Raw genomic sequence first — 16,138 nt, 5'->3', positions numbered from 1 at the left:
GGCCTCCCCGATCTGAATCAGAGTGGTGTTTTGTTATTGGACTTCTGTGGTAGTCACGGATTGTCCATAATGAACACCATGTTTAAACATAAGGGTGTCCATCAGTGCACTTGGCACCAGGATACCCTAGGCAGGAGGTCAATGATCGACTTTGTTGTCGTATCATCAGACCTTCGGCCGCATGTTTTGGACACTCGGGTGAAGAGAGGGGCTGAGCTGTCCATAACTTTTATGGACAGGATTTCTAGGCGCAGACAAGGGCCGGAGGGGGTCTGGTTTGGGGACCAGAGGATTTCGTCTCTTCTTTTTGCAGATGACGTGGTCCTGCTGGCCCCCTCTATCCAAGACCTACAGCATGCGCTGTGGCGGTTCGCAGCCGAGTGTGAAGCGGCTGGGATGAGGATCAGCTCCTCCAAGTCCAAGGCCATGATTCTCGGAAAAGGGTGGCTTGTCCTCTTCAGGTTGGAGGGAAGTTCCTGCCTCAAGTGGAGGAGTTTAAGTATCTCGGGGTCTTGTTCACAAGTGAGGGAATAATGGAGCGGGAGATCGACAGACGGATCGGTGCGGATGCCGCAGTAATGGGGGCGCTGTGCCGGTCTGTTGTGGTGAAGAGAGAGCTGAGCCGAAAAGCGAAGCTCTCGATTTACCGGTAGGTCTACGTTCCTACCTTCACCTATGGCCATGAACTATGACCGAAAGAACAAGATCCCGGATACAAGCGGCTGAAATGAGCTTCCTCCGTAGGGTGGACGTTGTTTTTAACGCAACTTGGCTTCTACCAGTACAGTTTATCATTGACCCTCACAAATTGAATATGCTTAGTTTGTGTCACAATTGTCTTTTATCACGTCTTTAATCATAATATAATGTCAATTACTGCCCAAGTCCTTCAATATTAAGATGTCTCGTCTTCTGCTTTATCGGGAACCAGGTCACAGGAGCAGCAGACTCAGTAGAAACACCCAGACTACCCTCTGCCCAGACACCTCCTCCAGTTCCTCTGGGGGGAGCCCAAGGCATATTCAGGCCAGCTGAGAGACATAGTCCATCCTGCTTGTCCTGGGCCATCCCCGGGCCTCCTCCCGGTGGGATGTGCCTGGAACACCTCCCAATGGAGGCATCCAGGAGGCATCCGATATACAGGTCCTTCTCAAAATATTTGCATATTGTGATAAAGTTCATTATTTTCTATAATGTAATGATGAAAATTTAACATTCATATATTTTATATTCATTGCACACTAACTGAAATATTTCAGGTCTTTTATTGTCTTAATACGGATGATTTTGGCATACAGCTCATGAAAACCCAAAAATTCCTATCTCACAAAATTAGCATATTATTAAAAGGGTCTCTAAACGAGCTATGAACATAATCATCTGAATCAACGAGTTAACTCTAAACACCTGCAAAAGATTCCTGAGGTCTTTAAAACTCCCAGCCTGGTTCATCACTCAAAACCCCAATCATGGGTAAGACTGCCGACCTGACTGCTGTCCAGAAGGCCCCTATTGACACCCTCAAGCAAGAGGGTAAGACACAGAAAGACATTTCTGAACAAATAGGCTGTTCCCAGAGTGCTGTATCAAGGCACCTCAGTGGGAAGCATAAGCAGAAAACGCCAGAAATGACTGCTTCAATGCGGCGTGGCATGGAGGCAATCAGCCTGTGGCACTGCTAAGGTCTTATGGAGGCCCAGGATGCTTCGATAGCGGCCTTTAGCTCATCCAGAGTGTTGGGTCTTGAGTCTCTCAACGTTCTCTTCACAATATCCCACAGATTCTCTATGGGGTTCAGGTCAGGAGAGTTGGCAGGCCAATTGAGCACAGTGATACCATGGTCAGTAAACCATTTACCAGTGGTTTTGGCACTGTGAGCAGGTGCCAGGTCGTGCTGAAAAACGAAATCTTCATCTCCATAAAGCTTTTCAGCAGATGGAAGCATGAAGTGCTCCAAAATCTCCTGATAGCTAGCTGCATTGACCCTGCCCTTGATAAAACACAGTGGACCAACACCAGCAGCTGACACGGCACCCCAGACCATCACTGACTGTGGGTACTTGACACTGGACTTCTGGCATTTTGGCATTTCCTTCTCCCCAGTCTTCCTCCAGACTCTGGCACCTGGATTTCCGAATGACATGCAGAATTTTCTTTCATCCGAAAAAAGTACTTTGGACCACTGAGCAACAGTCCAGTGCTGCTTCTCTGTAGCCCAGGTCTGGGGAATGCGGCACCTGTAGCCCATTTCCTGCACACGCCTGTGCACGGTGGCTCTGGATGTTTCTACTCCAGACTCAGTCCACTGCTTCCGCAGGTCCCCCAAGGTCTGGAATCGGCCCTTCTCCACAATCTTCCTCAGGGTCCGGTCACCTCTTCTCGTTGTGCAGCGTTTTCTGCCACACTTTTTCCTTCCCACAGACTTCCCACTGAGGTGCCTTGATACAGCACTCTGGGAACAGCCTATTTGTTCAGAAATGTCTTTCTGTGTCTTACCCTCTTGCTTGAGGGTGTCAATAGGGGCCTTCTGGACAGCAGTCAGATCGGCAGTCTTACCCATGATTGGGGTTTTGAGTGATGAACCAGGCTGGGAGTTTTAAAGACCTCAGGAATCTTTTGCAGGTGTTTAGAGTTAACTCGTTGATTCAGATGATTATGTTCATAGATCGTTTAGAGACCCTTTTAATAATATGCTAATTTTGTGAGATAGGAATTTTTGGGTTTTCATGAGCTGTATGCCAAAATCATCTGTATTAAGACAATAAAAGACCTGAAATATTTCAGTTAGTGGGCAATGAATCTAAAATATATGAATGTTAAATTTTCATCATGACATTATGGAAAATAATGAACTTTATCACAATATGCTAATTTTTTGAGAAGGACCTGTAGATGCTAGAGCCACCTCAACTGGCTCCTCTTGTAATGGAGGAGCAGCAGTTCTACTCCGAGCTCCTTCCGGATGGCCGAACTACTCACCCTATCTCTAAGGTAGTGCCCGGCCACCCTATGGAGGTAGCTTATTTCAGCCACTTGAATCTGGGATCTCGTTCTTTTGCTCGTGACTCCAAGTTCATGCCCATAGATGAGGGTAGGAACGTTCAAGGTTCTCACCAGGAATTGTTATAAGTGTAGCGGGAGGGGGAGACGAGAAAAGCAAGTCATACATGTAATTTTACCATTTACAGATCATAAACCATGCCTGAAGGCTGACAGAAAAGTAAAAGGACCAATCAGCTTTCTGAATTACATGGAGGCAGAGTGCTGTATTTAATAACATCCTAAATCATCTAATCACACACAAAATCAGCTCTTCAGAAGCACAAACATTTTCCCCAAAACACACAAAACAATACCACCATGAAACAACGTGCTTGGTTCAGACATTTATCTTTAAGCGAACCAGCGTCTGCAGGAGGAGGGAGCAGGCAGAGAGCAGCTGACCGTAATCAGACTGTTTGCATCGTACCAAACGGGAGGACGAGCCTGCTGAATCTGCGGAGCACTTTATATGCAATATCCAACCTAAAACTTCAAAGGTCCTAAGTCCGTGTTTTTGCGCTTTTAAGTCCTGTCCTCGTTATTGCCATGAATAAGACAAAAACGTCTTCATAAAGCCCAAAATTGGAACTTCATCTGGCAAACTTTGGAGCTTTACCAGTCCAGACAGCAGCGTTTCTCCTCTGCTTCTCCTGCCACACCCCCTTCACGTCAGAACCCCTGAGCTGTATTTTATAAGTTCTGGCTGGGCTGTGGTCCAGATAATTATCCCAGTGGATCATTTTAGACATTAAAAACATAAGACATTCTTGCATATATATTAATACAAACGTTATTGATATTTAGTTACCGTATTTTCCGCACTATAAGGCGCACCGGATTATAAGGCGCACCTTCAATGAATGGCCTATTTTAGAACTGTTTTCATATATAAGGCGCACCGGATTATAAGGCGCATAGAAAAGAAGCTACTGCAGTAAAACATTTGCATCCACTAGATGGAGCTGTGCTAAAGAGAATGTCAACAAAACAGTCAGATAAGTCAGTCAGTCAAACTTTATTAATACACTACAAACCAGCATACGTATAAAATGTAGTTAGTGCATTCACAATAACTCAACGTTGTTCAAACGTTAATGTGCATATTCACAATATCTCCCAGCCTTGTTCAGTTGTAAACGTAAAAGAAACACAGTCTGATACCGCTAAATCAAACATTAGTGCATAACTCAACATTGTTCAGTTACGGTATGTATATAATACGTAAAGCTCACTTTTTCAGTTTATTCCTCGTCCACAAATCCCTCGAATTCTTCTTCTTCGGTGTCCGAATTGAACAGTTGGGCGATTGCGGCATTCAACATGCCCGGCTCCCTCTCGTCATTATCAGAGTCAGTGTCGCTGCTGTTGCCTGGCGGTTCAGTGATTATTCCTGCCTTCTTGAAAGCTCGGACCACAGTTGAGACTGATATATCAGCCCAGGCATCCACGATCCACTGGCAGATAGTGGCGTAAGTCGCCCGGCGCTGTCTCCCTGTCTTGGTGAATGTGTGTTCGCCTTCTGTCATCCACTGCTCCCACGCAGCTCGCAGTCTAGCTTTGAACGGCCTGTTGACACCAATATCTAGCGGCTGGAGTTCTTTAGTTAATCCACCCGGAATGACTGCAAGCTCCGAATTAGTTTTCTTCACTTGTTTTTTGACACCATCGGTGATATGGGCGCGCATGGAGTCGTTAATCAATAGGGACGGAGCTGTGTGAAAAAAGCCACCCGGTCTCTTGACGTAAATTTCTCTCAGCCATTCACTCATCATGTTCTCATCCATCCATCCCTTTGAGTTAGCTTTGATGACGACGCCGGCTGGAAAGTTTTGTTTTGGCAAGGTCTTCCTCTTAAAAATAACCATGGGTGGAAGTTTCTGGCCATTAGCCTGGTAGGCGAGAACTACAGTGAAGGAGGACTTCTCATTCCCTGTGGTGCGTATAGACACCGTACTGGTCCCCGTTTTCTCCACAGTGCGGTTCACGGGAATATCAAAGGTGAGTGGAACCTCGTCCATGTTGGTGATGTGCTCTGGCCGGGTCTTCTTTTCAGTGATCTTGTTTTTGCAGTATGCGCGGAACGTGGCCAGCTTTTCTTGGTAATCTTTTGGCAGTTGCTGCGAGACGGTAGTTCGTGTGCGGATGGAGAGATTACGTCTTTTCATAAAACGAAAACACCAAGAAGGACCGCCTTGAAATTCATTGATGTTCATGTCCTGTGCTAGCGCTTTTGCCTTCATACGAATAGTGACTGTAGAGACGCTTCTACTTGCTGCTCTCTGTTCAACAACCCACTGTTCAAGTTTGTCCTCTAACTGTGGCCATCTCGCTTTATTCCCTCGGAAACTCTTTTTAGTCTTGTTTACTTGGCACAGGTCATCTTCTTGCTTCCTCCACTTCCATACCATTGATTCATTAATGTTGAACTTTCTCGCTGCTGCTCTATTACCATGTTCGACTGCGTAGCTGACAGCCTTGAGTTTGAACTCAGCATTGTAAGCGTGTCTCTTGAAAGGTGCCATTTTGGGGTCGTTATACACACACAAGTGGTGTTGGACTAGGAGTAAGCACAGTACAGGTGTTTGCCACTATTACTTTGGCGACGCCCCTGACTACGGTAGCCGTAATGCTGCAAGCGGTGCGGCTTTGTAGTTTACCAGTTGTACTGAAACATTTTGACAGCGCCGTATACAACCAGTATGAATTAACCAATTGATCCATATATAAGGTGCTCCGGCACACTGTCATTTTTTGAGAAAATTAAAGGTTTTTAAGTGCGCCTTATAGTGCGGAAAATACGGTAATATATGTTTTTGTTTTCTATTTATTATAATTTCTTGCAGATAACTTTAATGTGACAATGTAACACAGTAACGTTAATAGCAGCACAGCACACTACACTCATTGGCTGGAGGCAGGGCTTCAGCCGCTATAGCTTCACCTGTCAATGGGTCAATGGAAACAACTGTTGGCGTCGCTCTACTCGGTACGGTAAGTGGTGCAGAGCCGCACAAGCTAAAATGAGTCGATGCAAAAGGGGCATATGTCTCCAACCTCCCCTGGAATCTGGTCAAAGCTCTCCTGGCAGAATAACGGAGTCCTCCGGAGGGGCACTATCCAGCACCCCCCCGACAGGGACGCCAAGAAGGCCGAGTACTCCGCACGACCGCTCAGCCCATAGTCCGAAACGACAGTCAGAAACCTGTCCCCTACCCGAAGGCGCAGAGATGAGACCCTCTAATCCACTGGAGTAAACCCAAACACAAGAGGCTGAGCTGGGGGGCAACAAGCAAACCCAACCAGCCTGCTGCCTCTCCCTGCACTCCAGAGTAGAAGAGAGTTCAACTTCTCTCTAGGAGCTGGGTTCCAGAGCCCACGCTGTGCGTTGAGGCGAGCCCGATTATTTCTAGTTGATATCTTTTGACCTCCCGGACATACTAAGGTTTCTTCCCCCAGCGAGGTGACATTCCACGTTCCTAGAGCCAACCTAAGCATCCGGAGATCGGGTCGTCAAGGTCTCCAACTCCGTCCGCTGCCCGATCCTGTTTGCACCGGTCCCTCATGGTTCCCCCTGCAAGTGGTGGGCCCACTGGGGGAATGCCTCGCGTCTCTTGTTCAGGCTTGGCCCGACCGGGTCTTGCGGGGAGCAACCTGGCCACCAGATGCTCTCCGACGAGTCCCGACACCAGGCCTGGCTCCAGGGTTGGACCCCGGCTCTGCCATACTGGGCGACATCACTTGCCCTCGATTTTGTGGTCCTCTTGAAGGCGTGTTGAACCACTCTTTGTCTGACCTGTCACCCAGAACCTGTTTGCCATGGGAGACCCTACCAGGGCATTTAAGCTCCAGACAACAAAACCTCTAGGATTATTCGAGCACTGAAACTCCTCCACCACATTAAGATGGTGGTTCAAGGAGGGAACATTAAGATGTTTTCTTTCAATTTCTGCATTTTTGGGAAAGGCAAGTATTTAGTATTTAAACTTCTGAACATTTGTGGGGTCAGCTGACAGAAAATACAATTAGTGTAGCAGTTGAAAATGACAATTAAACTATTATTGTTTTTGATTGAGCCGGGTTTTTATTTCGGGTTTTTTTTCAATTCTTTACATCAACTTTGAGTGGAGCTATACTTGACTGACATCTTTACAGGCTTTTTTCCATGTGTGTGGAGACACAGGTCATCCTACACAATTAAATGGTTGGATGAAGATGTCTAAATCCCTTTTGTTAATGTTAACATAGCTGTTTAATTTAGAGATAAAAATCACCAAGATCACGTTTGCAATGAAGAAAACCTATCGTGAACTCCAAAAAACATCTTCTGTCTTGTGCCCTCTGAATTTTCTGATAGCTTTAACTATTTGTTGTAGAAATGCTGAAAACAGTTGTAATAATAATTTTCATTAGTTGATATAAAAAATATTTATGGCCCCAGTGTCTTTTCCTTATTTTAGGCATGTTTATGGTCCTCAAATCTATAAGCTTTAAAATAAAAGTTTTCTGTCTAGTGTTTTTTTTTAAGTAATAATGAATCCATAAATTTGCCACGAGTGATTCATTTAGTATTTTAATATTGCCTTCCTAATTGTGTTACCACATTTCTGCAAGCTGATCCCGTATTTGTATCCTCTCAGCTACCTGCCCTGGTTTGAGGTTTTCTACAAGCTGCTGAATATCCTTGCTGACTGCACTGTCAAAGGCAAGGTGAGATATGACTCATTCCACTCTGCATGTTGGATCTAGTCCTTGTTTGTCTCTTTTCTGTAGTTATTGCCTATACTCTGCAGCTTGTCTTTTGAAATTATTCATTATTGCAGAATACCTTTTTTATCGCTGCTGCATGGGTTTATAATATTACAGGAAAGCGAGTGGCAGGAGCTCCTGGTGTCACTACATACACTCCCCATACCTGAGCCTAGAGTCCCTGTTCACCTTGGTGTGGTAAGCCTCACTTCATCACAACACATGCATCTGAACCTGTTGGAAAGTTATGACTGCTTCACATTTGTATTTGTGTTTATTACTTTGCACACTATGGCACATATGACATTTTACTGTGACAGAATCATATCCTTTTTTTGTACAGTTAAGCCCCAAATTATTATTCAAATTTAAGTTTAAAGTAGTCTTTTATTTTGACCAATATATTTCTTCTGACTGGAAAAAACTTTTGGAGTGACCCAGCCAGAGTCTCAGCTTGAATTTGATGGAGGATCTGTAGGGAGAGCTAAAGACTGAGGTGATGATAAGGAGGGCTTCCAACCTCAAAGACTTGCATAAAAGTAAATTCCCAAAATACCAGTGGTAACAAGCAGAAAACTGATCAACAGGTAAAAGTGTTTGATTGCTGGACTACTAATAACGTTTTTAAATTTTTTTTTTACATTTTATTGAGAAGGGTATACATAATTTGACATGGCATTTCTAATAAAATCTAAATAAAAACACATTTTTGTATTGATTCTCATTTTTCATTGTTTCATTATCTTTTGAGAGATACTTGCCTCATTTCCAATCAGAAATAAATATTTTAGTTAACATAATTTTAAATCTAAATCAGCCAGGTGGTAGGAAGAATTTTGGGTTTAACTGTACCTTCAGTAATCATTTGAGTAGATGTAAGCCTAGTGTTTATTCTTCTCCATCCCACTGGTCTCTTTTCTCCAGCATTCCTACTTCACTGTACCTGACATAAGGGAACTGCCGAGCATACCCGAGAATGTAAGTGTTGACATTCCTTTTGCTCAAAGTAATCATGAAGCTCATTATGAATACACAGTTATAAAGTAAGCTTATTGATTGGGTCAAAAGGCATAATGTGTTTGTAAGATCTGGACTTTGGATGCTGACAGTAAGACATTTAAAAGGAGATCTGGATATTAGATGAGATACTCAGGCTTACTCCCACAGTCCAAAAACATGACTGTTAGGTTAATTTGCCTCTCTAAATTACCCTTAGATATGAGTGTGTGCATAGTTGTTTCTCCTGAATGTACCTGTGTTGTCCTGTGATGGACTGGCTACCTGTCCAGGGTGTACCCCATCTCTCGCCCAGTGTCCTCTGAAAAAACCAACACTGCACAGATAAGCGGGTATAGACAAAGGATGGATGAAATTACATTAGTAGTTTTTAGTAGCTTTACTTTGTTTTGTACTGGATAAGTTGGATTCCCTTATCCTGATACATGAAGATGTTGCTCAGTGGATGGACCCTTTTAATTCTTAAAGAGACAGTCACCATTTTCTCATTTTATGAGAACAACTATTGGTCAGGTGCTCCCATCAGTAATATACCCTTCTCTGATTAAGTTAGGTTTCCAACTTTAGCTGCAATAATGATACACCCGTTTAGGAGAAAGCAGTTTTGTTTGGGTTAGTTGGACTTAAAATCACAACTAACCCTGAAGAGATGTACTGAGTGTCATTCTGGCCTCTGGTTTTCAAAATCTGATTGTTTCTATGCTTTGATTTGGGCTACTTCACAAATACATTTTTTTCCAACCTGACTTTCCAACGCTTTGTTTAATGTAATAGATATTCACACTGAAGTATTGAGATGGGCTTTCTATGTAATTTTTCAAATCTATACAGCTCTCTGTGAACCAGCTATGCCCTGATGGTTAGATAATTTATACAGCTCTCTGTGAGTACTGACTGCTTAATGTAATACTTCAGCATAAATTGACTCCATGCATCTTCAAAATACAAATATTGTAGTTAGGCCTCTAACAGTGTTCTGTTCTCTTCTTGAGAGTTTTACATACGTGAACTGATGATTTCTGTCATATGGAGTTTTAACCACAACTATCCTAATTTTTTTTATCTTTTTATGTTTTACCTCAACAGAGAAACTTAACAGAGTACTTTGTAGCAGTAGATGTCAATAACATGCTTCATCTGTACGCTAGTATGCTTTATGAACGTCGAATCCTCATCTGCTGTAGCAAACTGAGCACTGTAAGTAGTACTTCCTGTTTTCTTTCTTTTCTTCTCTGTCAGTATTGGAGTTGAAGAGTTTAGCAATGATACATTTTTTTGTTTGTTTTCTTTATTTTAGTATCATATATACAATATTCATTAAGAGTTTGCTTTATTTGGTGCATAAACAAAGTCAGCTTAGTTTGTGTTCTCCTGTGATTTACTGGGTTAAAGGCTTTTTCATTAAAATAATTAGGGACACATCAGTTTTTTTAATTTTTTAGAGCTATGATAGTTGAAAGAGCATTGTTTTATTCTGCTTTTTAGTTATTTCATTTATCTCCATTTTACCATTAAAGACCCGATTGTATTTTTGATTTGATAACATGAATGTTAGCTTTCTGCACAAGTGTTTACAAGGTGTCATGTTTAGAAAATGAATTATTGCAGCAACTTCAATACATAAACTTAGGTTTATTATCTTCATAGTGCATTATTGTTAGCTTCAGCTAGGGTTGGGCATTATTTGAATTTCAATGATTCCTCAGTACAACTACAGTTCCTAGCTATTCTTGATTCCAATTCTTTTAGGATGCAAGGTTAAAAAGGTTAACCTAATTTAAATGAGCTAGCTAGCAGAGTTCTTTCTAGATGAAACAGTCTGAACTTATCTATGAATTTTAAGTCTATGAACTTGTTCCTTTTCATTAACTTTACTGTGAATTTCTCTCAGGGCTATTTTCAGCCAGTACATAAATATCAAACCTATGAACTTGAATATAAATGTTTTGAATTTTTTGAGTCTGGTCAACTACTTGGCTAACGTTGGCAATTTCAGGTTATTTGTTTTTGTAAAAATACATTGGCTAATGTTAGCTTTGTAGCTGAAATTGCACATGGTTGTGCACACACTTCCTACACATTCTTCTTTGCTTGTGTTTGAAGAGTTCTTCCGGTCGGCGGACTGGATATCGCAACTTGAAATCAAAATTAAAAAATTTGAAAGATTCCAGGAGAATCAGAATGTTAGTCCAGGTTCCAATTGATTTTCAATACTCTATACCCAACCCTAGCTTCAGCACACTCCTAACCTTTCTAGCCATTTACAGATCTTTTCACTCTCATAGTCTCACACCAATATTTTGTGGCAGCTACAGAAATTTAGAGACACACAAAGCAGCTTTTTCACAGAGTGGTACAGTAGAGGCCCAGGAGACAAACTTTCCCTCAAAGCTGAGAAGCAGAAAGCTGAGCTAAAACGCAATATAAACAATAGACACTAATTCATAGTACAATCTAAATAAATAATATTGTTGCAGTCTGACTGCTGAACTAGTAAATAGCTGTTTTTGAACTCATCAACCTATCAGGAGAGGGATTTGAAGACATCTGGTGGCGAAATTTCTGATTTTAACAATGGATCAGAGCAAGTGTTGATCCGCCGTGGTCTATTCTTACCCCAATATGAAGCTGACATACAAAGATTGTGTTTCAAAATCATGTTTTAAATGGCTGTTAGAATGTGGACAGAAAAATCAGTTGTCACATGTTGTGTTTTTCATCTTTGTCTGCAGTTGACAGCTTGTGTACATGGGTCTGCAGCCATGTTGTTTCCAATGTACTGGCAACATGTTTACATTCCTGTGCTTCCTCAGCATCTGTTAGACTACTGCTGGTGAGTTTGTCAGGGATTACCTTAAGCAAACGGTGCCCTCTGATCGAATAATCAGTATCAACACTACACTTACATAAGTCCTTTAGTGAAGATCACAAGTATAAACATTGGTTGTCCTGTTCTTAAAAGCTCTTGGGAGATTTTACTTAACCTTTTTTAAAGTTTCCTCAGTTCCTCTGTTACCCCAGTTGTGTTAATAACAATTGTAGACATTTCCTTTTAAAATCCTAAAATATACCAAAGAAAACAAAAATTAGTGACACTGTGATGCTGTATTTTGAATTAAAAAAATAAATACAAAATGTATTTGTGGAATTGTAATGAAGAGGTCTTTATTACTTAGACTATTCTTATTTGAATAATTCATAGCACTTTAAGAGCACCTGTGCACTTTATTAAAAGCACTTTATTTAGCACTGGACTTTAAGCATGGATTTGGAGATAAAGAATCATTTGCATACAAAATTTACCTATTTATTAAATATTTATTAAGTATTTAATAATTAGCATGTAGCCTTTTGTTCCAGGTTCTGCACAGCTGCTCCTCATTAAGAAGTGGGGTGGGTGTCTGTGAAAGCAGAATTGTTAGTCAGAGCAAATAGTCTACTGTTTTGAAACTTGAGTAAATGTTGGTGTAAAATCTGTTAAAAGTGTGAGTGCAGGAGAAGTGTTGTGGTGCTAAGAAAGTAACTCACCTGTCTTTTTTGTGTCCTCTTCCCCGGGGGTCCAGACACCATTTATAGGTTCCGGGAGAGACCATGGAAAATGTGGGGGATTTGTGCACATAGTTTTTGTGAGGTTCTGTGGTGTTTGGGTGTAGGTTTAAAAAATACAAAATATTTATAAAAAGTAAGGGGAGATATGTATATATTTGATAAAATGTGTGTTTGAGTTGGAAGTTGGGAATTGTTAAATTCCATGCAAAGAATGGGTTAGTTCTTTATCAGCTGTGCCTATTAAAGGCTGCAATTGTCTTTCAAGGAGGCTTGATGCTGTTAGGCTGAATGGTGTTGCGCCTGAATAAATCCGCTGCTACTTTCACCTTACTCTGCCTTTACTATTATTTGTCACTGGAAATCCAGTCGCAAAGGCCATCAAGTAACAGGAATACACTTTGAAGGTATCCTCCCAAATCCAAATACCAGTTTTGTTCGCAGTTATACAGAGCTAAAAGGTGATGAACCCATAAGTTGTAAATATGCCGCTCTTTTTTGTGGCATTGGTTTTGTGTCTTACTATACGGATTGACTAATGTGTGTCCTCGACAGAAGTTTAAATTTAGAGTTGCTAAATGAATGGTAACAGGGCCATTCATGTTAGGAGGGGCCCAGACCCTTACTCTATAAATAGGACTGACTAACATCAGTTGTCATTCAAAAACGTCTTCTTATTTGGATCAGAATCCTGTTGACAACTTCACCAGTGGGAGCAAAGCAACACTAGGCGACTAGGTCTATCCTAGGTCTCTTGGTGCTTGTTTCCAGCCGTTTGGTTGTCTTTAAGCTTGCAAAAAGTAGCAGTACTTTTAATGTTATTAAGTAAGTAGCCATACTTAGAAAGTAAGCAATACTTTACAGGTAGTAATACCTTACTGTGCTAGCTAGTAAATGGCAACATATCTGCCATTTTGTTGTAGTTTTTTGAGAGAGTCTTTTTGCTGCTCACGCTAATCATGGCTACTGGGTTTAATATCGGTGTAGACAAAGAAAGCCCTAAACTCTAATTGTGGCACAACTTCTTAATGGGTTACTTTTCTGATGTCTGCAGCATGGCTGGTTCATTGCAATTCAATTAAGTTTATTTATATAGCACCAATTCACAACACATGTTGTCTCAAGGCACTTCACAAAGTCAGGTACATATATTCTAATTAATCCTAACCATTGAACAGTGCAGTCAGATTCAGTTATTTATTCAAAGTGGAAAAAAGTTTTTCTATCTAAGGAAACCCAGCAGATTGCATCAAGTCAGAGATTTGTAGCAGTCACTCCTCCGGGATGAGCATGTAGAGATATTGGACAGTCACTGGCGTTGACTTTGCAGTAATCCTCATACTGAGCATGCATGTAGCGACAGTGGAGAGGAAAAACTCCCTTTTAACAGGAAGAAACATCCAGCAGAACCAGGCTCAGTGTGAGCCATCTGCCACCACCGCCTGGGGGTTTGAGAGAACAGAGCAGAGAAACAAAAGAACACAGAAGCACTGATCCAGGAGTACTTTCTATGGGAAGGAAAAGTAAATGTTAATGGATGTAGCTCCTTTAGTCGTTTCATCTAGAAAGAAAGAACAGATATACTTTGAGCCAGTTTTCAAGATTAGAGTCTGAAAGAGAGCACATATAATTCGTTACAGTAAAAGCTCAGTCAATTGCTATATATAGGAGAGAGAAAGGGTTAAACACTGAAAGACAGGGCCATGTGGATCATCTGTAGAAGGTGAGCATTAAGTTGTTGCCAGCAGAAGCTTGGACGATGCCCCTCTCCAGAAAGGTGACACAGAGTCAGGCCAGGTGTAGCTTCTAGGAAGAGAAAAGACAGAAAACATAAAGTTAAAAACTGAAATAACAGCAAATAATGCAAAATTGGAGAGTAGTATGAGAATGTAGCGAAGAGTGTGAAAGTGGTCATTATGTCCTCCAGCAGCCTAAGCCTATAGCAGCATAACTACAGAGATAGTTTCAGTTTATTTATTTATGTAGCGCTTAATTACAACAATGTTGTCTCAAGACACCCCACAAAGGGTCTGGAACAGCGCGGGACCAGACCAAACCACCGAGTGCCAGAGCCCGGCCACCCTAGAATGGGCCACGTGTAGGGGCACTAAGAAAAAATAATAAACTGATAAAGTTTGTCCATCTAGAGCCTACTGATGGTCATTGTTATACTAAAAAACACAAGGATTGGGATACCCATCTCTGTCAGACTGATTATAACCATTGGAAAAGAGAAGGGTCATACAGGTAGCAGAAATGGAGGGTATGTTTGCACCTCAACCATAACTGAGCCGGTTTAGGCTAAACCTGACTCCCCCTTACTCTATCCAACAGAGAGGGAGGAGGGCAGAGGTAAAAAATAAGGAAGATAACTCAGGATAACCTAAGCCACTCTAACTATAAGCTTTATCAAAAAGGAATGTTTTAAGCCTAGCCTTAAAAGTAGACAGGGTGTCTGCCTCATGGACTAAAACTGGGAGCTGGTTCCACAGGAAAGGAGCCTGATAACCAAAGGATCTGGCTCCCATTCTACTTCTAGAGACTCTAGGAACCACCAGTAAACCTGCAGTCTGAGAATGAAGTGCTCTGTTAGGAACGTATGGAACAATCAGATCTCTGATGTATGATGGAGCTAGATCATATGTGAGGAGGAGAATTTTAAATTCTATTCTGGATTTAACAGGGAGCCAATGAGTTCATCAGAACTCTTGCTGCAGCATTCTGAATCAGCTGAAGGCTTTTAACTGCATTTTGTCGACATCCTGATAGTAAAGAATTACAATAGTCCAGCCTTGAGGTAACAAATCCATGGACTAGTTTTTCAGCGTCACTCCTGGATAGGATATTTCTAATTTTGGCAATGTTCCGGAGGTGAAAGAAGGAAATCCTAGAAACTTGTTTAATATGGGATTATATATATGTCATATATTAATATGGGACTACTACACATAGCCCATTCTAAAATGGCCCAACTCTAACACTCAGTAGTTTATTCTAACCTCCCTAACAACCCCGCACCATTCCAAACCCTTTGTGAAATTGCTTGAGATGACATGTATTGTGAATTGATGCTATATAAATAAAAACTGAGTTGAACTGAATTAAATTTAATTGACATGTCCCGATTACAAATACCAACCAACCTTTTTTATTTTATTACCAGAGGTCAATTTAATGTTGTCTACATTAATTGATTGATTAAGTGGTTTCTTTTTCAAAGATTCCAGTCCAAAGACGACAACTTCTCTCTTGTCTGAATTTAAAAATCCTAGAAACCTGTTTAATATGGGATTTAAATGACATGTCCTGGTCAAAAATAACACCATGGTCTTTTACTTTATTACCGGAGGTCAATTTAATGCCATCCAGGTTAAGTGATTGACTAAGCAGTTTCTTTTTTAAAGACTCTGGTCCACAGACGACAACTTTTGTCTTGTCTGAATTTAGAAGCAAAAAATTTAAAGTCATCCAAGTTTTTATGTCTTCAAGACATGCTTGTAGTATATCTAACTGGTTGGGTTCATCAGGATTTATGGATAAGTAAAGCTGAGTATCATCAGCGTAACAATGAAAATTTATCCTATGGTGCCTGATAATTTGACCTATTGGAAGCTTATATATACACAGAAGGGGAGGTGAAGATGCGGAGGGCAGGATAATGGTTGATGTGCCTCTGTTCTTCATTTACACATTCACAAACAACTGTTAAATACAGAAAATGCCAACTAGAAATATTTCCCACCATCGCTTTGGCGCTCCATCTAGCGCAGCACCCCTATGCACCACA

At 41.4% G+C, this 16,138-nt stretch overlaps 1 protein-coding gene across 6 annotated transcripts in view; it reads left to right on the top strand.

Moving 5' to 3' along the window:
• dennd1a (DENN/MADD domain containing 1A) overlaps nucleotides 1-16,138 on the top strand; it is a 79,257-nt gene that overhangs the window by 30,037 nt on the left and 33,082 nt on the right. For all 6 annotated transcript variants that reach the window (XR_007039336.1, XR_007039337.1, XM_047372826.1 and 3 more), the window contains exons 6-10: nucleotides 7,680-7,749; nucleotides 7,906-7,986; nucleotides 8,713-8,766; nucleotides 9,892-10,002; nucleotides 11,538-11,638. Coding sequence is in view for 4 of the 6 variants with exons in the window: in XM_047372826.1 (XP_047228782.1) it covers nucleotides 7,680-7,749; nucleotides 7,906-7,986; nucleotides 8,713-8,766; nucleotides 9,892-10,002; nucleotides 11,538-11,638 (417 nt within the window). In the remaining 2 variants the exon portion in view is untranslated. The remainder of the gene's footprint in view (nucleotides 1-7,679; nucleotides 7,750-7,905; nucleotides 7,987-8,712; nucleotides 8,767-9,891; nucleotides 10,003-11,537; nucleotides 11,639-16,138) is intronic.

This window comes from Girardinichthys multiradiatus, chromosome 8, assembly GCF_021462225.1.
Source record: "Girardinichthys multiradiatus isolate DD_20200921_A chromosome 8, DD_fGirMul_XY1, whole genome shotgun sequence".
Classification (NCBI taxonomy): domain Eukaryota; kingdom Metazoa; phylum Chordata; class Actinopteri; order Cyprinodontiformes; family Goodeidae; genus Girardinichthys; species Girardinichthys multiradiatus.
This window is presented reverse-complemented; position numbering and strand designations above follow the sequence as displayed.